General features: G+C 39.8%; 1 protein-coding gene across 11 annotated transcripts in view; it reads left to right on the plus strand.

Annotated features, from left to right (window-relative positions):
* LOC140187676 (general transcription factor II-I repeat domain-containing protein 2-like) overlaps window positions 1-24,064 on the plus strand; it is a 62,230-nt gene extending 38,166 nt beyond the window's left edge. For all 11 annotated transcript variants that reach the window (XM_072243204.1, XM_072243203.1, XM_072243212.1 and 8 more), the window contains 6 exons: window positions 9,199-9,264; window positions 13,944-14,006; window positions 17,708-17,806; window positions 19,075-19,140; window positions 20,023-20,206; window positions 21,969-24,064. In XM_072243204.1, coding sequence (XP_072099305.1) covers window positions 9,199-9,264; window positions 13,944-14,006; window positions 17,708-17,806; window positions 19,075-19,140; window positions 20,023-20,206; window positions 21,969-23,910 — 2,420 coding nt within the window. In that variant the 3' untranslated portion in view covers window positions 23,911-24,064. The remainder of the gene's footprint in view (window positions 1-9,198; window positions 9,265-13,943; window positions 14,007-17,707; window positions 17,807-19,074; window positions 19,141-20,022; window positions 20,207-21,968) is intronic.
* The last annotated feature ends 2,648 nt before the right edge of the window (window positions 24,065-26,712 follow it).

A 26,712-nucleotide genomic window follows, 5' to 3' on the forward strand; every position in this document is an offset into this window, starting at 1 on the left:
GAATGGTTGTGATGTAATGATCCAAATTTGATTAGGGTGCGTAAGGTAGGGGAACACTTAGGTGACAGTGATTAAAATATGATAGAATTCACCCTGCAGTTTGAAAGGGAGAAGCTAAACTCAGATATTAGTAAAGGGAACTATGGAGGCATGAGAGAAGTTGGCCAATGTTCATTGGAAGAGATGACAGCAGAACTTCAATGGTAGGAGTTTCTGGGATCAATTCTGAAGGCACAGGGTAAATTCATCCCAAAGAAGAAGAAATATTCTAAAGGAAAAATGAGGCATCCATTGTTGACAAGGGAGATCAAAGAAAGAATCAAAAAATCAAGAGAGGTTATAAAATATAGTAAACATTACTGTAAGCTAGAGGATTTTGAAGCTTTTAAAAACCAACAGAAGACCACAGAAAAAGCAATAAGGAGAGAAAAGATGAAATTTGAAGATGTGGCTTCCAGATTTTTTTTATCCACTGTACTTCGGAATTCAAGAATGAGGCATAAGACTTAATGTTTCTGATTGCTTATAAAGTGTTACAGGAACAAAATAAGGGGAGAACAGCACAAGGGGGTGGGAGGGAAAGAACAGAGACAAAAGAGACCTTAGTGTCAAGGAAAAGAACAAAGAGACAAAGAAAGCAAAATGAGACCGATCTAATATGGTCTGCTAATTGCATTGAATTTCCATAGATAACAGTTAAGCAGTGAGATGGCCCCTGTTCAAGTAATGCAATATCCACCATTGAAACTGCAGCCACACACAGCAATTACACATGCATAAGTTATTACATTAGAAAAATCAAAGAAAGTAACAAAAGTATAAACAAGGAAAGTAACAATCATACAGTCCAATCAAACAAAAATAAGCTAGCCAATAATATAAAAGAGGATACCAAAAGTTTTTGCAGATATATAAGGAGTAAAAGAGAGATGAGTGGATATTGAAGTGCTGGAGATTGACATTGGAGAGGAGATAAAGAAATGGTGGAGGAACTTAAGTATTTTGAATCAGTTTTCACTGTGGAAGGTACACTAGCACCATGCCAAAAATTCAAAGAGTGTCAGGAGGCTGAAGTGATTGTAGTTGCTATTACTAAGGAGAAGGTGCTGAGGAAGCTGAAAGGTTTAAAGGTAGATAAGTCTTCTGCTCTAGATGGACTACACCTCAGGGTTTTGAAAGCTGTAGCTGAAGTGATTGTGGAGGCATTAGTAGTGATTTTTCAAGAAACATTAGATTCTTGATTGATTTCAGAGGACTGGAAAATTGCAAATGTCACTCCTCTCCCTAGGAAGAGAAAGAGGCAAAAGACAGAAAATTATAGGCCAGGTAGCCTGACTTCAGTGGTTGGTAAGAATTTGGAGTCTATTATTAAGGATGAGATTTTGGGCTACTTGGAGACACCTGATGAAATACATCAAGGTCAGCATGGTTTTCTAAAGGAAAAATCTTGCCTGACAAATCTACATAGAAACATAGAAAACCTAGAACACAATACAGGCCCTTTGGCCCACAATGCTGTATCAAACATGTACTTAGAAATTACCTTGGGTTACCCATAGCCCTCTATTTTTCTAAGCTCCATGTATCTATCCAGAAGTCTCTTAAAAGACCCTACTGTATCCGCAATCTGTCGGAATTCTTTGAGGAAATAATAGGCAGGATAGACAGTCATTGGGTTTTGTTTACTTGGATTTTCAGAAGGCCTTTGACAAGGTGCTGCACATCAGGCTGCTTAACAAAATAAGAGCCTAAAATACTATGGGAAAGATACTAGAATAGATAGAAGATTTGCTGACTGGCAGTATGCAAAGTGTCAGATTAAAAGGGGCCTTTTCTAGTCAGCTGCCGGTGACTAGTGATGTGCCACAGGCTTCAGTGTTGGGACCAATTCTTTACCCGTTATATTTGAATGATTGGATGAAGGAATTCATAGGTTTGTGGCTAAGTTTGCAGACAATTCGAAGATACATGGAAGAACGGGTAGTGTTGAGGAAGGTCTTGGACAGATTGGGAAAATGGACAGAGAAGTGCCAGATAGAATATTATGTTGACTATTTTGTAAATAGGAAGAAAATTTAAAAAATCAGAGGTGCAGGGGGACTTGGGAGTCATCGTGCGGGATTTCCTAGAGGTTAAATTCCAGATTGAGACATTGGTAATGAAGGCAAATCAATGTTAGCATTTATTTCAAGAGGACCAGAATATAAAAGGATGTAATGCTGAGGCTTTCTAAGGCATTGGTCAGACTGCACCTGGAGTATAATGAGCAGTTTTGGGCCCCTTATCTAAGTAAGGATATGCTGACATTGGTGAGGGTTCAGAGGAGATTCATGAAAATGTTCCCAGGATTGAAACGATTAATGTCTGAGGAGCTTTTGATGGCTACAGGCCTATACTCATGGAAGTATAGAACAATGAAGGGGGAATCTCATTGAAACCAATCAAATATTGAAAGATCTGGATGGGGTGGATGTAGAGAGGATGTTCCCTATAATGCAGGAGTCTGGAACCAGAGGGCACAGCCTCAGATACAAGGATGTTTCTTTAGAACAGAGATGAGGAATACCTTTAGTCAGAGAGTGGTGTATTTGTGGAATTCATTGCCGCAGATGGCTTATTGCTTTTTTATTTGTCTTCTGTTAGCTTGTTAAAGCTTCCCAATCCTCTGCTTTTTCACTAATGTTTGTTACATTATATGCACTCTCATTTGCTTTTATGCTGTCTTTAACATACCTTGTCAGCCATGCTTGGCTCATCCTCCCTTTAGAACGCTGCTAATTTGAGATGAAATGATCCTGCATCTTTTGAATTGTTCCCAGAAACTCCAGTCGTCATATCTCAATTTCCTGCTAGACTCCCCTTCCAGTCAATTATGGCCAGCTCTACTCTTATGCTTTTAAGTTTCTTGTACACCACCAGTATATCTGATTTTAGTTTCTCCCTTTCAAACTGCAGGGTGAATTCTATCATGTTTTGATCATCGTCTCCTAAAGGTTCCTTTACCTTAAGCTTCCTAAATGAAATCAAGTTCATTGCACGACTCTAAATACACAATTGTTGGTGGGTTCAACCACAAGCTGTTCTTCAAAAACAAACATCTCATAGGCATTCTACAAATTTCTCCAGTCTGCCTGCAGATTGAAGATCCAATGAACACTATAACACTGCTTTTCTTACATGCCTTTTAATCACCTGTTATAATAATGTGCTTCACACCCTGGCTGCTTTATATAACTCCCATCAGGTCCTTTTACCATTGTAATTTCCTAGCTATACTCACAACAATTCAGCACCTTCTTGATAAAGATTTTATTTTATAGTTTATTAACAGAACAATACTGCATGACCCCTCTGCCCAGCTACCTATCTTTTCAATAGGTTGTGTATCCTTGGGTGTTTCGGATGCTTTATCTTCTTTCAGCCCATCTCTATGATGCTCACAACATTATATCTGCCAGTTGTGAACTGCACTATAAGCTTGTCTACCTTATTTCATTTATAATATGCATTCAAATATAACACCTTCAGTACTGTATTCATCACTCTGCTTCTCAAATTTGTCTCCATGTTGCCTGAAATAAAATTCTTATCCAACAGCCCATGTGGAGAGAACAAACATAATATACCAAATGCCATGTGGAGACTGCCCGAAACAATATGTAGGACAGATGGAGAGAAAACTATCCATGAGACTACATGAACATCAGCTTGCCGTAAGAAGACTCGATTCTCTGTCACTCGTCTCAATACATAAAGATCAAGAAGGACACAAGTTTTTCAGGGAAAATACAAAAATCCTAGCAGAATTTGTCCTGAGCCAGTCTTTCAAATTGTCCCCAATTGTAGCCCATCTTCAAAGATCCTTCATCTCCCAGGAGTGAGGCCTTTGGAGCTTCTGTTAGTGTTTCTGTGTCACTGGGTTTTTACAGGATGAGGTTGCTAGTCCCGTGGCCAGTCATCCTTCCATAACCAAGCTTGGGACCATCCATGGTGGAATTCCAGCAAGGACTCCCAGCACAATTTGTGGACAGGCCGACTGGAGGAGAGGTCATACTGGATCTAATACTAGGAAATAAACCTAGTTATAGTGACAGATCTCTCAGTGGGTGAGGTTTTTGGAAACAATGAGCACAATTCCCTGATCTTTACCATAGCTTTGGGCAGCGATAGGAGCAGACTGTATGGGAAAGTATTTAATTGGAGGGAAGGTGAATTATGGTGCTATTAGGCAGGATGTTGGGAGCATAAATTGGGAACAGATGTACTCAGAAAAATGTCCGGCAGAAATGTGAGTAGACAGTTTATATGATTTGGCACGGACCAGATGAGCCAAAGAGCCTGTTTCTGTGCTGTACTTTTCTATGAGTATAAATATGGAGGCTTAAGGAGAATTTGCATGGGATTCCGGATAGATTTGTCCAATTGAAACAGAAAGGATGCCCTAAGGTTCAGGAAGTAAAGATCAGACTGGACTACTGTAAGTTAAGGTAGCCAGGAAGGAACTCAAGAGGGTTCTCAGGAGAGCTAAAAAGGGACGTGAAAAGACCTTGGCAAGTAGGATTAAGGAAAAAACCCATGGCGTTATACACGTATGTGAAGAACAGAAGAGTAGGAGTGAGAGTAAGACTGACCAGGGATAAAAGGGGAAACATGCCTGGAGATGGAGGAGTTAAGGGAGATCCTTGGAGCTGGGAGGGGTGGGCTTTGGGGTTCGAACATTTAACTGTCATTCATTCTTTAGGGCACTGCTCTGCTCCTCTTTTCGTGGATGGCTGTGAAGAAAAAGAATTTCAGGAATATATTATTTCTCTGACATTAAATATACCTTTGAATACTTGCTTCAGTATTCCAGTGAGAGGAACGCTGACAAATGTGAGGACAGTGTAGAACAGGTTAATATGCCAGGGCCTGTCGATGTTAAGAAAGAGGATATGCTGGAACTTTTCAAAAACATCAGGATATATAAATCCCTGTTGTCAGACAAGATACACCCAATGTTACTACAGAAAGCGAGGAAAGAGAACGCAGAATTTTTGACAATGATCTTGGCATACTCCCTGGCCACAGGAGTAGTACTCGAAGGTTAAGGTGTGGCCAATGATATTCCTTTGTTCAAGAAAGGCAACAAGGATAATCCAAGGAATTATAGATAGTGAGTCTTATTTTATTGGTGGGCAAACTACTGGAGAGGACTCTTAGAGATAGGATTTATGTACATTTGGAGAAGCATGGTGTGATCAGGAACAGACAGCATGTTTTTGTGAGGAGCAGGTTGTGCCTCATGACCCCATTATAAAACACTGTTACCATCAGGTAGGAGGTACAGAAGCCTGAAGGCACACACAGCGATTCATGAACAGCTTCTTCCCCTCTGCCATCCGATTCCTAAATGGACATTGAAGCTTTGGACACTACCTCACTTTTTTTTAAACATACAGTATTTCTGTTTTTGCACGTTTTTTTAATCTGTTCAATATACGTAATTGATTTATTTATTATTAATGTTTTATGTTATTTTTTTTTTCTCTCTGCTAGATTGTGGTATTGTATTGAACTGTTGCTGCTAAGCTAACAAATTTCACGTCACGTGCCAGTGATAATAAATCTGATTCTGAAGACAGAGCAGTGGATGTGGTGTGCATGGATTTTTGCAAGGTGTTCGATAAGGTTCCTCATGGTAGACACATTTAGTAAGTCAGGGGGCATGGGATCTAAGAAACCTGACTATGTGGGTTCAGAATTGGCTTGCTAACATAAGGCAGAAAATGGTAGTAGATGGAGTATATTCTGTCTGGAGGTTGGTGACCAATAGAGTTTGACAGGTATCTGTTCTGGGTCCCTATACCTTGTGATTTTTATAAATGATTTGAATGAGGAAATAGAAGGGTGGGTTAGTACGTTTGCAGATGGCGCAAAGCTTGATGGTATTGTGGATAGTGTAGAAAGTTATAGGTTACAACAAGATATTGATAGGATGCAGAGCTGGGCTGAGAAGTGGTAGATAGAGTTCAATCTGGAGGAGTGTGATGGGATAACACTTTGGAAGTTTGAATTTGAAAGCAGATTGCAGATTTAATGGCAGGATTCTTAGCAGTGTGGAGAAACAGAGGGATCTTGGTGTCCACGTCCATAGATCCTTCAGAGTTGCTGCACAAATTGATAGGGTGGTTAAGAAGATGTATTATGTATTGGCCTTCATTAGTCAGGTGAATGAGTTCAAAAGCTGCGAGGTAATGTTGCAGCTCTATAGACCCCTGGTAAAACTACAACTTAGATAATTCTGTTCAGTTCCAGTTACCTCATTATAGGAAGGACGTGGAAGCTTTCAAAGTAAATTTATTTTCAAAATTTATATATTTCATTTTCTTGTAGGCATTCACAATAGAACAGAGAATATAATAGAATCAGTGAAAAACTACACACAAACACTGACAACCATTTTGCAAAATAAGACAAACTGTGCAAATATAAAATAAATAATTATATAATACAGAGAACATGAGTTATAGAGTCATTGAAAATGATCCGTAGGTTTAGAAATTAATTCAGAGTTGAGGTGAGTGAATCTTTCATGCTGGTCTAGGAGCCTGATGGTTGAAGGGTATAACTGCTCCTGAACCTGGTGGTGTGGGAACTAAGGCTCCTATCCTTCCTTCCTAATGGAGGCAGTGAGAAGAGAGCATGGCCTGGATGGTAGAGGTCCTTGATGATGGATGCTTCTTTCTTGTGGCGTTCCTTGTAGATATGCTTAGTGGCAGGGAGGGCTTTGACTGTGATGGACTGGGCTGTGTCCAGCACCTTTTGTAGGGTTTTCTGTTCATGGGTTTCGAAAGAGTGCAGAGAAGATTTACAAGGATATTGCCTGCATTAGAGAAAGGATGTTTTATGAAGAAAGGTTGAACAAGCTAAAGCTTTTCTCTGTGGAGCGAACGAGTATGAGAGGTGACTTGATAGAGATGTATAAGATGATAAAAAGCATGAAATAAAGTGGAGAGCCAGCATATTTTTCCCAGGACAGAAATGGTAAATACGCCATGTTGATAATTTTTAAATGTTTTGAAAAAATTATAGGAGTGATGCCAGGGATGGGTGTTTTACACAGAGGGTGGTAAGTGCATGGAACATGTTAGCAGGGCTGCTGGTAGAGACTGATGCAATAGAGTGACTTCAGATGCCCTTAGATGGGCACATGGAGGAAAGAAATGGAGGGCTATCTGTGAGGGAAGCGTTAGATTGGTCTGGCGGTAAGTTAAATAGTTAGCACAACATCATGGACCGAAGAGTCTGTACTCTACTGTATTGTTCTATGCTCCAATGTTCGTGCTCCTTTTGAGCCTGCCTGATTTTACTTCGTTGCATTGTGCCATTCATCTTGAAAATGTGCAGCTTTTCTCTTTATCTGTTACTTAATCACACCAGATGGTGCTGTGGTGCTTGCAGTGAAATTATTGAGCTATTCCAATAAAATATTTTGCCAAAATGTTCCACTAAAATTAAAAGCAAAAAAAAAAAGAAATTATTAGATTGGAAATTAAGGAAAGAGTGAAAATATGTGACAAACGAGCTTGGATCTAATGATTCAGATGTTCTGGGGAGCTTTATAAACACAAAATAATCTGCAGAAGCTGGGGTCAAAGCAACACTCACAACACGCTGGAGGAACTCAGCAGGTCGGGCAGCATCCGTGGAAAAGATCGGTCGACGTTTCGGGCGGGTCCTGACAAAGGGTCCTCCAGCGTGTTGTGAGTGTTTCTGGGGAGCATTTACTGGTGGATATAGGAATCAAAAAATAACATCCAGAGCAAGATGCTCAAAGCATTTTGAGACTGTGCTGATGAATAATTCATGATGTGAAGCACCAATTTTCAGGGAAAATAGTGCTTCACTGTTTACTCTCAAGTCTTGTCCTTTTATCACCAAAATTCTTAAAGTTGATTTTTTTTTAAATGAGCAATAGTCCTGCTGCTAGCTACTGACCCTAGAGAGCTGCTTTCTGGAAGAACAAGTTCGGTGCTGCTCTGTTTTGTCTGTTTTTGTATTACACACTCATCTTTCACCCATTTTCCAGTCCCACTTTTATGCAATCTCAATATAATTTACATTTTGATTTGTATGGAGTAGTTGGTGGAAGACTAACATTTGGTGAACAATGTGATGGGCTGCTTGGCCATTTCCTGCTACAGCTGCAAGGGTCAAGAGAAATGGAGAATAGAAGAAAGGCAACACAGCAGCAGTAGTGCTTTCCCCTTTGCCCCCACCTTTTTATTCTGGTATCTTCCCTCTTCCGTTCTGGTCCTGAAGAAGGGTCTCAGTCCGAAGTGTTGACTGTTTATTTACTTCCCTAGATGCTGCCTGACCTGCTGAATTCCTCTAGCATTTTGTCTGTGTTGCAGTAGTAATAGTTGTCACTCTGACTATCCCTAAGCAGATTATTGTGTGTAGTATTTCATTACAAAGTACTACATCCTTGTCAATTGGTTAGTAATTATAGTAAGTAGATGTAGTAGATATAATAACTCAGATTTATATACAGATTGAATGGTTTGGATTGAGGATACAGATTATTAAGGAACTGCGTTTATATTCAGTATTTTGCTGATTGTTAGTTTGTCTAGTCCAACCAACAATTCATAAACACTTCCTTCAATTAATTTATCCTCTTCATTTGTTCAAAAGTTTTAATTTACCTAATTACATCATTAATACTGATATTTGTATTGTGAAAATTGTATTACATAAGCTTATACATAATTCAGGAAAAACTCCTGTTTACTTGCAAAATGATATACAGAACTTTGCAGTAGAACTTGACATCAATTTTAAATGGTATTGTACATTGAGCTGGCGCTTGGCCAAGTGGTTAAGGCGTTGGTCTAGTGATCTGAAAGTCGCTAGTTCGAGCTTCAGCTGAGGCAGTGTGTTGTGTCCTTGAGCAAGGCACTTAACTATACATTGCTCTGTGACAACACTGGTGCCAAGCTGTAGCGGCCCTAATGCCCTTCCCTTGGACAACATTGGTGGCATGGAGAGGGGAGACTTGCAGCATGGGCAACTGCCAGTCTTCTATACAACCTTGCCCAGGCCTGCGCCCTGGAAGAGGCACAAATCCATGGTCTCATGAGACTAAACGGATGCCTATATACATTGAGGAGTACAAAAGTATATTCAAAAGTAATTCAAAGTATTATTTGCCGACAGGAGGAGAGTTGCCGAATGAAGCCAATGCATCAAGTGAAGAGACTGAAGAGGAGTTTACGGCAGATGGTATGAAGTGGAGTAGCCTTCCATTTTTGACTTAAGCCCCCTCAGAACTTTAAATTAACCTGTCATAGTCCCAGAGAAGTAACAGAACATTAATGCAGAAGTTTTTGAACTGACAATGTGGTTAACTTTTAATGCATAGAAATAAAAATGTAAATTTCTGCGCTAGTAAATTGCTACGATAATTGGTAGACTAATAATTAATAGCAATTTGATATCATAAAAAGTACAAACTTTGTGGACTCTTAGTTTGATCCTTTGTCATTTATTTCAAGCAAACCTTACGAATTCTGCTGGTGTCTTGGTAAAATTGTATTGGTGAGATTGGTCTTTCATGTACAAGCATCTGGAGTGTCCAGTTTTGAGTCTTGAGATCTGAATTCATGAATTCCTTCTTACCAGCATCTTCGAGCTTGTGCCAAAATTGGGAAAGCTGTTTTCGAGACTAATCAAGCAAAGCTTGATGTTGTGGTACTCATTAAATCATAGCTTACGATCAAAAGGACCCTGGTCAGACCCCACATTGGAGTACTGTGCTCAGTTCTGGTCGCCTCACTACAAGAAGGATGTGGAAGCCATAGAAAGGGTGCAGAGATGATTTACAAGAATGTTGCCTGCGTTGGGGAGCATGTCTTATGAGAACAGGTTGAGTGAACTCGGCCTTTTCTCCTTGAAGCAACGGAGGACGAGAGGTGACCTGATGGAGATGTATAAGATGATGAGAGGCATTGATCGTGTGGATAGTCAGAGGCTTTTTCCCAGGGCTGAAATGGTTGCCACAAGAGGACACAGGTTTAAGGTGCTGGGGAGTAGGTTCAGAGGTGATATCGGGTAAGTTTTTTTCACTCAGAGAGTAGTGAGTGCGGGGAATGGGCTGCCGGCAACGGTGGTGGAGGCGGATAGGTTAGGATCTTTTAAGAGACTTTTGGATAGGTACATGGAGCTTAGAAAAATAGAGGGCTATGGGGAAGTCTAGTAATTTCTAATGTAGGGACATGTTCGGCACAGCTTTGTGGACCGAAGAGCCTGTATTATGCTGTAGGTTTTCTATGTTTCTATGTATGTAAAAATCCAGATGCCTCCATCTCCATCCCTGGGCATGTCCTATTACTGTCAGCAGGTTCGGATATGGTCCTAGTGCGGAGTGAGAGATACTGACGCGGGTCAATAGTTCACAGACTTTAATGCGACCAGTGTTAAAGGGAAAAGAAAACAATAAATGCTAGGCCAAACAGGGCCATTAACTAAAGCTCTCAAATGGAAAACAAAGCCTACACTGCAGCTGAAAAGAACAACTAAATATAAAACAAATACTGCTGGTCTTCAGAGTCAGTTGACTGGACAGTCCAATTTCCTGGGCAAGGCCGAATGCAGACAGGCAGCGAAGCGTTGCTGTGTTCTGAATACTATCACGATTAAATAATAATTAGCTGACACATGCTTATTCACAAGCGCAATTGTCGTATCTACTGCGCTGCCAAATCCGTGATTGTGATAATTATACCACCAAGAGAGATCCACCAGAGGTGGTGGGTATAGTGGGATACAGTCAGGAGGGAGCTGCCCTTGGATTCCTCAATAATGGCAGTTGATTCCATGAAATGTCACAGCATTAGGTTAAACCTAGTCAAAGAATCCTTCAGACTATAGTGTATCTTCCTCCTTCTGTTGATGAATCAGTACTACTCCATGTTGAATGCCATTTAAGGTGTTGAATATACTGTGGATGGGTCACCATGATAGCTTGGTAGATCCACTACTGACCAGTCTAGCAAATGTTAAAATACATTGTTCTTAGATTGGATCTGGGGTAGGTCTTGAGGGAACCAACAAGAAGGAACCTCCTACATGATGTCATCCTCACCAAACCTACCTGTTGTAGATGCATTTGTCAACAACAGTATTGACCACTGCACAGTCTTGTGTAGCTGAAATCCAGTTTTTACAGTGAAACTACGTCATGTGTGGAAATACAACCATGCTAAATGGGCAGACTACAACTGTCTAGCAGTTCATCACTGGACATCCATGAGACATTGAGGGCCAGCAGTAGATTTATACTCAATCACATCTGAAACCTTTATGGCCTAGCCCTGCTCTGCAATCACCACCAAACCAGAGGATCAACCCACGTTCAATGATGAGTGTGGGAGGGCATCAGACATACTTCAGATTGAGGAATCATTTTGGTAAAGCTACAAGATAGAGCTATTTGCATTTGAGACAACAAAGACAGCATGCACCAGAGGTAAGTGGTCAGACCCCACCTCTGCAGTACTGCTGCATCCATTAGTGAACAACTTAAAATTTCACTGAAGGAGAAGGCTTTCCAGATATCGCTATTATCAATGAAGGGGGAGCCCAGCACATTAGTGCAAAAGAGGAAACTGAAGCATTTGCAAAAATCTCCAGCCAGAAATGGTGATTGGATGACCTATCTCAGCCTGCAGCATTACAGATGCCAGTTCTCAGCCAATTTGATTTACTCCTTGTGATATCAAGAAACTGCTAAAGGCACAGTATATCACTATGGGCTCTGATAACATTCCAGCAGTAGTACCAAAGTCTTCTACTCCAGAACTTGTGGCCTTTGAGAAGCTGTTTCGAGAGCACCTACAATACTGACATCTACCTGACAGTGTGGAAGGTCATTAATGAAACACCTGAAGATAGTTGGAGCTCTGACACTGGTTTGAGGAACTCCAGTAGTGAGATCCTTGGTTGCAATGATTGGCCTCTGACAACTAAACCATCTTCATTTGTGGAAGGTGTTCCCATTGATGCTGTTAATTTATTTTACTAGGACACTTTGATGTCACTTTGCCATTTGTCACTGCTGTGATGTCCAGAGTAGTCACTCTAGAATTAAGCTCTTTGATTCATGTTTGGACCAGGCTGTGATGCTATTCAGAGCAAGATAGTCTTGGCAGAAGCCAGAGCGGATGTTGGGGTGTTGACTATGTTATTGATAAGTAAGCACTGCTTGGTGTCATTGATGGTGACAACTATTATCCTGCATTTTATGACATATCAATTTTCACATCTGGGAATTAAAAGCTCTTGGATACCTTCTGTTACCTACCCCTGGGACATGACCCTACCAATGAAGTGTTACCTGTTCTGCATTCCACCAATGCTGCCTGACCTGAAGTTTTTCGAGCATTTATTTTTTCTGGATTTCCAGCATCTGCAGTTTTTATTTTCGTTGTTTATTTATAAAAATATTGGTGGTTGTCTGTTGTGTCCGACGATGACAGCAGGAGCGGGAGAGTTCTTAATGTGGAAAAGCCATTGCACTTGGATAGTTCCACTCTCTTGACCTCAGAAGTCCGACTCCAATGGTACGAACAATTGTCACAAACTGGGGTCTTCCTTGGTTGCAGTGGATAACCATGATGTCTTTGTGCATTGTCATGTCCTTCGCTCACTACAGAGCGTTACAGACCCTAGCCATTGGATCTCCCTGTAGATCTCATCTACCTAGTCCACTGGAGCTGATTTCTCATGCTGAGACAGGCATGTCCCTAACTCAGTGGGGTATGAGGCCGCCAGCTGCCCTCTGCTGGTTTATCCCGCCTGTTGAAGCGGTGTACTCGGGTGTGGCCACTGTGACATGCAAACAGCTACGTGGAGTCACGGGTGAAAGCTGAGTGTCCTGTGGGGACCAAAGATGAGTGAGCTACCCTAGAATGGACATGAGAAGTCCCTTCACCAGAGGTGCTAGCCCTTCCTGGACACCCCAAACATCCCATAAAAATATTGTATAAGGATTACTTTAATTGGAAAAGTTTTGTTTGCATCTATTGCTTTGAGTCCTTTACAAATATAAAATGGTTGCAGAGCCTGCCATGACCTCTACTAAAGTAATTGTTATGTACTCTACAATAAGCAAAATCATGTATATTTAACATTTGCATCACTCACTGAAACAATCGGTATTTTAAAAGACAGTGTATGAGTAAGAGGCTGCTCTGTAATTGAGTATTTTGAGAAAGTAATGCAAGCTTTAAAGTGACAAATCAACTGACATTTGCATTGAATTGATCTTTTAATGGTTTCACATAGTGTGGGATAAACTCACTGTCTTAATGACTGTAGCTTTTCTTCAGGACATAGCAAATTCAATGAGTTACATATTGATGCAGTGATCATCATTACATCTGAGGGTAAAGTGGCTGTTGGAACCGGTGTCTATGTACAACTACATGGCAATTAAATAAAAGCACACACAGAGGGGATGGATTTAACTGGTGCATTTGCATTGCAGCAAGAGGGGGGAGAGAGAGAACAATGTGCTTGCAGACAACAGGTCAATATGTAGTGCTGGGGGGGGGGGGGGTCAATGCTTTAAAAAAAAATTTGTTCCAAACATTACAGAACTTCCCAGAGCTGAAGTCAGTATTACAGAGGGATTTGATCATTGATATTTTAGAAGTTAAAAAAGTGTTTTCCATTAAATTCGTGGTTAACTTACAATTATTTTTTAAACCTGAATAGAGCTATTGAGCACATAAGTAAGGACATATAGGGTGACCTTTATCTGAGCAAAAAGCTTTTCTTAATTGTGGAATACTTACTAACATCCTATGGTTATGTGAGGTGCAGTGTATAACTCTGAACATAAATTGGTTTTATGTTCTTTATATTCTTTAAATGATGCACGTTTGTTTTGTATTCTTTAGATCCAACGCAGCAAGAGCTTTCTGAAACTAGTGACTACCCAGAAGTAGAAGTTACTATTGAAGGCAAGCATTGGTCTTTAACTTATTTGGTAGTCTCCACAGAAATTACAATAATTAGCATATTTGGATGTTTAGTTGGTATTCAATTTTAGTTTCTCCTATTACAATCTAAAACAATTGTGTGTGTCTCCATAGGAGGGGATGGACAGATGGCTGGTGAACTTACATTTTGGAGCTGCTTATTCTTTTAATTAATTTTTTTTCATCCCTACATTCCTGACCTGATATATTTTACCCTCAGATTTATGCTAATTGCATTTGAAATGTAAAATTGGTACTTCATAATGCAGAATCTTAGTTTGGAAAATAATTAATCAAAAGCTTTTTAAATGAAGAGGGTTACTTTTCTAGTTTCTTAGCTTTGATTTCGCCTGCTATCTGTAAGGTAGCTCTTTATGGAGTGGTGTAGGTACTGGAGTGGGTAAAAGTAGCACCGTGAAGGCTTTTAAACTGTATTAGAATCAATCTTGTTGCATGTTAATTGAGATAACGGAGAAAAATCTCAGTAATCAGACATAGGCTGCCAAGATGAACAAGTGCTTCAAGAAGGTGCCAGTGTACCACAGCAACGTCGTGTGGGCTGCTTACAAAACCTCTAAATATACCTCTTCTGAATAACTCTTACTGCTATCCGTAGCCTATAATTTCCCTTTAAGCACCATACTTTTGAACCATCGATTTCATGATCTTCTGAAGGATTCGGCTGACTTAACTCTCAAGCATGCAGGTACAGCACTTTTAAGCGGATGAAGGTACGTCAGGATGACTGGAAGAGAAGGACAAGGGGAGGACTCCCAAGCCAGACTGAAATGCCAAGCAGTGGAAGTTCCCCTACCCAGCATCTTGTTAGTAAATGTATATCATTGGAGAACAAGATTGAGGATTTAAGGGCAAGATTACTGTATTGGAGTGAAATGAGGAATTGCTGTGTTCTGTGTTTCATAGAGGCATGGCTCACTGCGGACACACTAAATATGTTGGTAAGACTTGATATACAGGATAGACTGGACTGCTGTTTCGGAAAAGGCAAAAGATAGGAATCTGTGTTTCATGATAAACTCTTTGTGGTACGGGGACATGGCAATTTTGTCACATTCTTGTTCCCCCAACCTGAAACATCTAGCCGTAAGTACCAACCATTCCACTTACCAAGAGGGGTCTCCTCTGTGATCCTGACCTCAGCTTACATACTGCCAAAAGTTGGCATCAATAAGGCACTCAAAATATTGAATGCTGCCATCACCAAACAAGAAACAGCCCAACCCGATGCATTTCAAATCCAGAGTTGGGCACTTCAATCAGGCTTGTTTGAAAGCTCTGCCCATTTATCATTCAACCAGTGCACTCAACCACTTCTTTACTACAATAAGGAATGCATACCATTCCATACCTGGACCATATTTCGGGAGATCTGATTCTTCTCCTGTCTGCGTAAGGCAGAGGCTAAAGAGCAAGGCTCCAGAGATAAGAACAGCAACAAGATGCAGGCAGAGATGCAGCTATGGGGTGTGCTGCAAATCAGTGGATTGGGCCATGTTCAAGAACTCATCAAAGAATCTGAATGAATACACCACACTTGTCATGGACTTTATAAAAGCAATCATAGATAAATCAAAATCATTTAGAGTCTTCCCCAATCGGAAGTTTTGGATGAACCATGAGATCTGCTATCTGCTGAGGGCCAGATCAGTGGCATTCAGGTCTGGCAACCAAGTAAGATACAAGAGATCCAGGTAAGAACTCCGGAAAGCCATCTGACATGCAAAGTGGCAATTCCAGACCAAACTTGAATCACAGAAGGTTGCTCGAAGGCCATGACAGGGCTTAAACGCTATTATTTCTTACATTGTGAAACCAAGCAACATGGGTGACAACAAGTCTTTGCTCCCAGATGAGCTTAATGCCTTCTATGCTTGCTTTGACCATCAAAACATGGAGAAACTTTCACAAACTCTCACAGCCCTCAATGATGATGTGATTTCAGTCTCGGAGGCCGATGTGCGAGCAGCCTTCAGGAGGGTGAACCTACGAAAAAGATCCAGTCCAGGTGGAATACCTGGCCAAGTGTAAAAGACCTGTGCTGATCAACTGATTGGAGTGTTCTCTAATACCTTTAACCTATTGCTACAGCAGTCTGAGGTACCCAGCTGCTTCAAGCAGGCTTCAGTTGTACTGGTGCCTGAGAAGAACATGGTAACCCTGCTTCAAAGACTATCATCGCGTGGATAGCCGGAGTCTTTTTCCTAGGGCTGAAATGGCTAACATGAGGGGGCATAGTTTTAAGGTGCTTGGAAGCAGGTACAAGGGGGATGTCAGAGGTAAGTTTTTCACACAGAGTGGTGGGTATGTGGAATGCACTGCCAGTGACAGTGGTAGAGGCAGATTCAATAGGGTCTTTTAAGAGACTCTTAGATAGCTACATAGAGCTTAGGAAAATATAGTGCTATGCAGTAGGGAGATTCCAGGCAGTTTCTAGAGGATGTTACATGGTCGACGCAACATTGTGGGCCGAAGGTTTCTATGTTTCTGCTTCTATCCAGTAGCACTTACATCCACTGTGATGAAGTGCTTTGAGAGGTTGGTGATGAAATATCAACTCCTGCCTGAGAAGCAGCTTGGATCTGTTCCAATTTGCTAACCATCAAAACAGGTCAACAGCAGATGCCGTGTCATTGACTCTTCACTCAACCCTGGAACCTCCTGAACAGCAAAAATGCATACATCAGTACATTCTACAGCTACAGCTCAGCATTCAATGCTATCATTCCCTCAAAACTAATCAATAATCTTCAAGACCTTAGCCTCTTGGATTTCCTCGCTTGTTGACCCCAGTCAGTTCAGATTGGCAACAACATCTCCTCCACAATCTTCATCAGCTAAGATGCACCACAAGGTTGTGCGCTTAGCCTCCTGCTCTGCAAGTTGTTTTTTAGCTTTCTGTATTTGCACAGTTTGTGTTTTATTTTTGCACATTGGTTGTTTGTGTGTCTTGTTGGGTAGGGTCTTTCTTTGATTCTGTTGTGTTTCTTGCATTTACTGTATATGCTCACAAGAAAATGAATCTCACGGTAGTATATGGTGACATATGTGCTTTGATAATAAGTTTAATTTGAGCTTTGATCTTTGAGTTTTGCCAATTTCACTGAGGTAGACCGCTTGAAAGATTTTCTTTAGAAAATTGACAAGCAATCACTTCCATTGACACCTGTAAAATGATATTCTGTTAAACAATTTAACAGGTATATGGAGGAATTTAAGGTGGGGGGTTATATGGGAGGCAGGGTTTAAGGGTCGGCACAACATTGTGGGCTGAAGGGCCTGTACTGTGCTGTACTGTTCTATGTAACATCCACTGATTCATCAGAATGAGCAATTAACTTTTGCATCCTTATTCTGTATCATTATAACTAGTGAGGGGTATCTGGTTAATAATTGCTCATTAGGTGGTCCACATCAGCACCATTGCAAAACTATATTAAGTGGTTTTGTGTATTTTCTGACTTGTATAAATGGAGCCAGTTTGTAACCTGTCAACGGCCTTTACTTCTATAATGAATGCTTCAGTAAAATTAGTCTTATTGGACCCTTGAAGCTGAAAGGCACTCTGCACAGAGCTATTTGGACAAGTATGAGGAGCACATTTTTTGGTTTGGACTTTCATGAATAACATGGGAAATTTATAAAGCCATATTTTATGTTTTCAGATGATGAATATTTCCCACCAAATAAGCGACCAAAGAGTACTGTACAGGCAACAGATGCTGGGGCCACAGTGAAGCGGAAAAATAGAGAATTCAATTTTGGTGAGTCAAGAGTACCATTTCAGTGTCCCGAAAAGGTTTGGATCAATAGCTTGAAAATGGGACTAGATGTCAGTGACTTTTTGGATACTATGTATCCCATGATTATGCAGAGGTTAAATAAATTGTACATTTTAATATTTAACTGTAGATATTGTGAATTTTTATTCTCTGTAGGGCTGGCCCAGTAGTGTAGTGATTAACGTAGTGCTGTTACAGGCTATGGTCCCACCACTGTCTGTAAGGAGTTTGTACGTTCTCCCTGTGACCACATAGGTTTCCTTCTACATTCCGAAGACGTGGGGGTTATTAGGTTAATTGGATACAGGTGTAATTAGGTGCTGCAGGCTTATTAACATAATAGTAGGGCCTGTTACCATATTGTATCTCTAAATGAAAAAATAATAATTCTTGCTTTTAAAATGAAGGCAAAGGACATAAAGTAAGGATGCTGTGATAAAGTCTTCATAGAGCATTGCAGTATTTTGATATCATAAGAATGGATATAATGAGGAGGCACAGAGGATGGAAGATTTCAGTTATTTGAAGAAACTAAAGAAATAGTTTGTCATGGAGCAGAAGCAAATATTAGGAAATGCAGCATTTGTCCGTAGGGTTGCATATTTGGTCTATTTCTGAAGGCTGGTACTGGACTAGCCATTATTGCAGTGAAGGCCTCAAAACAGCATTCAGACTATTACTTGGGCCATAATTTCCAAAAGTATACACAACGAAATGTTAGTTTTTGCAAATGTAGTTAGATTTTTCCAAAGTGAATTGGCATAATTCACTGGCAAGATGCCCATGTTTTGCATTATATACATTTGCTTTACAAGTGTTAAATCCAGCAGCTTTCCAAGGAAAATTCATTTCAGTGAGATGTATCAGCAATTTCTGTTTAAAACATTCATTTAGGCTGCTTTTAAGGAAAGAAATGAGGTTGAGATTACCACGTTGGTTTAACACCTCTATTACAAATACAACATAATTTTGAATTTTAATTATCAAATATTTGTGTTGGAGCCAGATATTTGATTTCTTTTGTTTCATGAAGTTCGCTGTGGATATATTTTAGCAGTATTGTGTAGTGTACAACGTTTGACATACTAAGGTTGAAAAAATCCCTGTGTTTAGTTCTGCTTGTTGCCATCATTCCTATATATAATCAATAAAACTGACTGTCCCTGAATGTTAGTGACCACAATTTGCATTCAGGAATATACAATATTGAAGTTTTTCTCATTAATTTAGAGACCTTTTCTTAAATACAGAGCAATCCAATGCTAGGATTACTGATTTAAGAAAACAAGTGGAAGAACTCTTTGAAAGAAAATATGGTAACTATTTTAAATCTCTTATGAAGTACTAATCAGATAAGTGTTAATTTTTTTTTTAGAAATAAGGATTTGAAATCCTATTCATGTTTGGATGAATTGGCCGTAATGATGGTTAATTAACTCCACTGCGTGTGTCTGCTTGTATCATGTAATTATTTGCTTAAATTTGAGTTAGACGTATTTTAGCAAATGCTTTTCTATTTTTTGTGCGCTAAGAGTACCAAATTGCCTGTCTTGTTTTTGACAAAGCTTGCTGTTTCTTTGTTGAACATTAAATTATTTATTTCCATGCATAGTCTTTAAAACAGTTAAACTCCAGGAATTTCCTTCTGAAATTGGCAATGCAACACAAACAGATTTTCTAGACTTTTGGATGTTGGATTATTGAAATTTTACTGTATGAAGGGCTTGGGAGGGTATTGTGCATGAATAGCACAAGGAGTAGAGCCTACAATTTTGTTTTAGTCACGGACAGAGTTTCATTGCCTTTCTCATTGTCACTAGTCAGTAACTTAATTTAGTTTTGCATTGAAAATATGGGGGCACTTATTATATGTAATTTCATTAACTACAGGTTTTTAACCCCACAAGCATTAGACCTTGTGAATTAGTAAAACACAAGTCCAGTGAAGTTTTCAAGATTGTTTGGCTTGCTTTATTCTCCATGTTATGAGAATTTTAGGAGGATCTGATGAGGATATATTACAATGTCAATAATCTCCCCACTTCTCTATCGAAAAATAACATTCTGCAATTTGGTAATCCTCCCATTCACCACTGTTAAAATATGCTCATCGCAAAGTAGAATGTAAGGAATTTAGAGCAGGTATTTCAAAAAGCTGTTGTGATGGGATCTAAGTTTTACATTGTGTAATCTTTTAGCTGAAGCAACTCTAGCTACTGGACCGGTTGTGATCCCATATCCACTCTTCCAGTCCAATTCTGAAGATCTTTGTGTTGATGGCTTACCTGAAGGGATTCCATTTAGGAGGCCGTCCACCTATGGAATTCCAACATTAGAAAGGATTCTTCTAGCAAAAGACAAGATAAAATTTGTTATAAAAAGGTATGGATTTAGTAAGGATATGATTTAATGGCAATATAAGTGGATCTTATTGCTCACTGTAAATCACTCCCTAGTTTTCTTAAAGTAGATTTATTGACTGCAAAGGGCTTTGGAATAACTGAGGATTTTGAGCAGTGTTATAAAAATTTAAGTCCTTTACAAGTCCATAATGTATCAAAATCAGCCTTCTACTTTTGGCGATGATTGAAATTTATTAAGTGGGTTGGGTGAAAATATGAAGTTTTTTTTGTTTTTTTTTGTGTTACTGAAATATTCTTAAGATCATTGAAGTCTCATTGTATTTCAGTATCCAGGGTTCTGTGTTGAAGTAATCACATGTTTTCACTTGTGATATCATGTCAAGTCAATGGTCACTCCCAACAGACTGACTCAATCAGTCCAATTCATCACTTGTATTCTGTGGCCATGCAACTTGTTCTTTTGGAAGGTCATCTACTTCTTTTTAATCTTTTAGCCATTTATCCACAATGGGGCTAAATTGGCATTAGCTGATTAACCTACCAGCGCGTGTTTTAGATCCTTATTTAAGAAAGGATGTGCTGACATTGGAGAAGGTACAGTGAAGATTCACTAGAATGATTCAGGGAATGAGAGGGTTAACATAGGAGGAACGTTTGTCCGCTCTTGGACTGTATTCCTTGGAGTTTAGAAGAATGAGGGGAGACCTCATAGAAACGTTTCGAATGTTGAAAGGCATGGACAGAGTGGATGGTTGTTTTCCATGATGGGGGAGTCTAGTACGAGAAGGCATGACTTAAGGATTGAAGGGCGCCCATACAGAACAGAGATGCGAAGAAATTTTTTTAGCCAGAGGGTGGTGAATCTATGGAATTTGTTGCCACGGGTGGCAGTGGAGGCCAAGTCATTGGGTGTATTTAAGGCAGAGATTGATAGGTATCTAAGTAGCCAGGGCATCAAAGGTTATGGTGAGAAGGTGGGGGAGTGGGACTAAATGGGAGAATGGATCAGCTCATGATAAAATGGCAGAACAGACTCGATGGGCTGAATGGCCAACTTCTGTTCCTTTGTCTTATGGTCTATGGTCTTATGTTGAAAGTGAAGAACCTGACAGAAATCTATACGGTCACAAGATGGCAGGGGTGATGAGCTTATGGCATGCATGCTCAAAGTAGTGTGCGAGAAAGTTTTTGTTGGTAAACAACATGCAGTCTTCTTCTTGGGCCTTTAACTTCCAGTGGAGCATGGGCCATTGATGCTCTCCCATCTCCATCATCCAAAGTCGATGGTATGGTTGGAGTTCGTCAATATTTCTGTCATCCTTTGTGTCCACTGTACAGGGGCTTGACCTATACAGCTACACCAGAGCCCTGTTGGCCTGCCTTACCCCTTCCCTCCTCTCACGACAGGGATGTAAGGTTGGACTTTGAGAGGCACAGGGCATATAGTGCCACCCTTCAAGCCTTTAAAATCCACCCATAATAAAAAGGTACATAATGATTATCATTACTGTGAAATGAAACAGTAAATGATTTTTTGCCGTCCAAGAGCAGTGAAATGTTTTCACAGAAAACGTCTCCTACTGACTTGGTGCCAGCTAGATGGTGGGGAGAACATATAACATTTTGAAATCCTCGCAGACCTGGTGTACACATCAGTATTTGGATTGTAAATGGTTGGGCCAGTTAGCATTGGCCTCCATGAATATTTTCCCACAATAAAGGTAAAACTATTATTTAAGTTTATTTGTGAAATATTTTTAAATTGTGTTTACCCTTTTCAGCTTGCTCGGAATGTCAGATACACCAGTAAGGAAACAAAAGCATTCAAGTGATGAGAGAAGCAGCAAAGATTTTCAAGAATGGTGGAGTGAAAGATTTGGCATGATTAAAAAGGGTGATAAAGCATTCTGCATCTTTTGTTCTGAAACAGTGGTGTGCAGGACTTCCTGTGTGAAGTGGCATTATGAAACTCTTCACAAGCAACTCTGCAATAAAAGTGAGCAAGAACAAAAAGAACACATTTCTCGAGAAATCTGCAACAAACAAATGCAGTCAAATATTTTGATGTCGTTCATTTCAGATAGTTCCAATTTAGTTGCTGCTAGTTTTGAGGTTTCAAAGGTTATTGTTAAACATGGAAAACCACTCAGTGATGGGGAATATGTAAAAGAATCATGGCTAGAGTGTGCTCCTTTCCTTTTTAACGGTTTTCCAGAAAAAGAAAAAATTATTCAGCGCATTAAGGGTTTGCCAGTGAGCAGTAACACGATAGAAGAAAGAATATTAATGATGGGAACAAACGTAGCAGAACAACTAACAAAAGATATTAGTTCATGTAAATTTCTTTCCATTTGTCTTGATGTGAGCATTGATGTTATATCGCCAGCTAGGCTAGCCATCATTGCTAGATTTTGTAGGGATGATGAAATATGCGAAGAACTGGTTAACTTGGTATTGTTACCTGAACACACCACAGGGATTGAAATCTGTAAGGCAGTAGTAAAGGCATTGTCTGGTCGACAAGTTAACCTTTCCAAAATAGTTTCTGTGACAACTGATGGTGCACCTAGCATGATTGATAAAGAGGCAGGTTTTGTAGATCTGCTTGAAAATGATGTTGGACATCCACTGATAGGCTTTCATTGCATAGTACACGAGGAGTCTCTGTGTGCGAAAGCTGCCCTTAAGGAACTTGAAGAAGTGATGAAAATTGTAACCAAGGTAATTAATTTTATTTCTGGGCATCCTTTTAATAAAAGACAATTTCAGAATTTATTGAGCGAGGTTCAGTCAGTGTACACAGGGCTACTTACATTCAATAGTGTTCAGTGGCTTAGAAGAGGTTCTGTCCTGAAATGCTTTGTTGAGTGTTTGGATGAAATTCGTCTATTTTTGACAAATGAAAAATTTGCTTGTCAAGAATTATACGACATTGTGTGGATTTGTAAATTGATGTTTTTTGCAGATTTCTCCTCACATTTAAATGATTTGAGCACCAAATTACAGGGATGTGGCAAAACGCTTGATGTCATGTTTGATAATATAAAGGCCTTTGAAATCAAGCTGGAAGTATTTAAACGTGATGTGGAAAACGGCACTTTTAAATATTTCCCTAACCTAAAAAAACATATGACAGCTGTTGAAATTCCAGAAAAGACGGACATTCAGAGCCTTCAAGTACAATTTTTGAGCATCATTGATTCAACTGCTGAACACTTTTCTTTCAGATTCACTAAATTCAGGTTGTTTGAAGAAACTGCAAAATTCATTAAGTATGCAGACTGTGTTACAATAGACAAACTGAATTTAGAAATATTACAGTGGATTGATTTGGGTAATTTTGAAATGCAATTGATTGATTTACAAAGCAGCTCAATTTGGAGGCAAAAATTTGTTGACTTAAGAGTTGAACTAGAAAATATTGAAAGAGATCGGTTAGTGACTGGATCAAAGCTTAAAAATCCAGACAATGAAATTCTGAAGCTCTGGAATTCCATTCCTGAAACTTTTAACTGTCTGAAAGATCTTGCGATGGCAATATTAACAGTATTTTCATCAACATATTTATGTGACTCATTATTTTCAATGATGAACTTGGAATCTAATTATTGGAATCGACTTAATGATGAAATTAGTGCTACGTGCATAGCCCTTAAGACAACCAAATACAAACCGGATGTAAAATATTTGTCATCGTTAGTGCAGCAACAAAAATGCCACTGAGTAAAGTGTGTTTATTTTTCTTTCCTTGATCTTTTGTAAGTATGCAGCAAAGCTTATAATTTCATTTTCACGTTTCTTATGAAGTACAATAACAATACTATTTAGAAATATTTTCAATTGTCTTTTTGAAATATTAAAAATATTTTGTACAGGTTTTCTAAAATGCTTTGTTTATTTCTTAATAGTAAAACAATATATGTAAATAAGCAACAGAACTCACCCTTTTCCCTTAAAGTCAATAATATTGTTACTAATTCATTAACCACTGATAATCTCTGCTCAAAAGTATCATGGCACATGAGATAAATTTTTCGAAGATTATTACCAATTTGGGCTCACACTTTCAAAATTGTCTGCCATTCCTGTACCACAGTTACATATTCTCAAACATTGCATGTCATTCAGATGAACCTGAATGCAAGCTGCATTCTTCTGCAGCCAGTTTTGCTTCATAAAACAGTTTGGTCACATGTGAGTTCCTCCAGCATTTTGTGTGTGTTGCTTGGTCACATGTAGGAACAGTTCCCACGCTTCCCCCCGCCCAAAGCAGGAGGATAAATGATAAATGTGGAACTGTTCCAGTACCTGTCACCAAAGTAATAGTTCCATGTCCCAAAAGTGGATACCCAACCTCCACAGAATTTCCTGGTGAGTGCCAAGGTGCTGGTCAGATAGGAAAAAGGGCAAAACTTCCCCGAGCCCCTTGTTGGAGGTTCAGGGGAATGTGATGGAGCTTGGCTTTAAAGTTGCCATAGTTAAGCCAGACGTCATTTGGATTTCTGAACTGATTAAGTGCAGATCAGCAGAGGCAGAGATGAAGCACAAAGACAAATACTGTACACATGTTATTAATATTAGAGGGATGTGTTCACCAGCAGAAATTCTGGGAGAAGTTCTGAATTAACTTTAACTTTTGGTGAACTTAAATGGTGATAACTCTTTCATCGGCTGCCACCATTGCTGTGGCAAATTCCACCTTGATGCCAAAAGCAATTATCAGGTTGTTTAATGGGTATTATTAAATATCATAATATTTCAAGGACACCATCTGATGTCTATTATAGATATATACTGTATAATTTGTTATAACGTTTACATGGAACTAAACAATTTTCAAACTACACAATGTACAACTGGTGACATTCACAGAAACCCTGGAACATAACATTTCCCCGGAAGAATCTTCTCCTGTATCTGTAGTAACATTTCCACTGATTCCTGGTGACGATTGATATACTTCCAGGGAATCCCTGCAGCAGATACTTCTGAGGAATTCTTGTAACTACTGGCATATCCAGGAACTTCCTGCAATAAACACTGCTATGGAGTCCCTGTGCAATGAATCTCATGGAGAAGTGATAAAACTGGATGATGTATCAGTAACATTTGGTGATTTGGCAGGGAGGGCTGCTCAGAGGGACATCCAGTAGGCAGTATGGGGCTATCACATTTCCAAATGAAATTCACAAAGAGAGGAACTGAAAGAAAATTCACTTTGCTACTGGTGCCAAAATCATTTCTCAGTTAACTTCCTGTGTCTCATTGCACAACAGGCAGACCTCCGCTGTCTGTCTGGACCAGCTTAATTTAGCTCATTGGAATGTCCTCTGCTGCTCTCACTGGTCATGATTGCATTTGTCGGTGTCACTTTTCATACAAAAAAAAGCTGCTAGAGGAATCCAGTAGGTCAGGCAGTACCTGCAGAGGAAAGTGACATTGATTGCCTGTTTCCCTTTACTGATGCTGCCTGACCTGCTGAGTTTTTCCAGCAGCTAATTTTTTATTCTCCAGATTATATCATCTGTGATCTCGTCTCCAGTAGCGTTTTTTGCCTACTTGCGTATGTTAGTAACATGCCATTCTATTCATCATAGATCCTACCTATTCCTTTGGACTGGGTCCTACTGAGGCTTTCTGGTGTTATATTGTGAATATTATGCAAGTATAAATTATTGCTTTAGATCCTTCCATAAACTCCATAACTAGTCACCCCATCCTCCATCTCTGCCCCTGAAAACTGCTGAAGGCTAAACGAAACCATTCAAGACCCTGGTGCCACATTTACATGAAATGGAGCATCTGTGGCATCAGAGACTGACAATTTCCACCTCAAAGGTCACCTGACTGCCTATCCTGTGGTAAGTGACTCATCTGATATTCTAAAGCCTTTCCACCACCTACAAGGCACACAACAGGAGTATAATAGAATGTTCTTCACTATTCTATAGCGCTAACAACTCTCCAGACGTTCAACACCGTCCAGAATCAGCTTATTTGATTGGCGTGTGGCCGTGGTTAAGGCGTCGGTCTAGTGATCTGAAGGTTGCTAGTTCAAGCCTCAGCTGAGGCAGCATGTTGTGTCCTTGAGCAAAGCACACATTGCTCTGCGACAACACTGGTGCCAAGCTGTATCGGCCCTAGTGCCCTTCCCTTGGACAACATCAGTGGCGTGGAGAGGGGAGACTTGCAGCATAGGCAACTGCCGGTCTTCCATACAACCTTGCCCAGGCCTGCGCCCTGAGAACCTTCCAAGACGCAAATCCATGGTCTCACGCGACTAACGGATGCCTGTTTGATTGTAATTCTATTCACCCAAAACACTTGTGCACTCCTCCATTGGTATACAGTGTTACTGTGGCATCATCTACACAATTTATTGCTCTCTCAGATTACTCTGAAAGCACTTCCCAAATCTGTGACCTCAGTTACCAAGGAGATTAAAGGTGACATTCCAGGGGAAACATCATATGCAAGTTCCCATCCAAGTCACACACCATCCAGAGTTGGAAATATGTTACTGCT

Source organism: Mobula birostris, chromosome 25 (genome assembly GCF_030028105.1).
Source record: "Mobula birostris isolate sMobBir1 chromosome 25, sMobBir1.hap1, whole genome shotgun sequence".
NCBI classification, from domain to species: Eukaryota; Metazoa; Chordata; class Chondrichthyes; order Myliobatiformes; family Myliobatidae; genus Mobula; species Mobula birostris.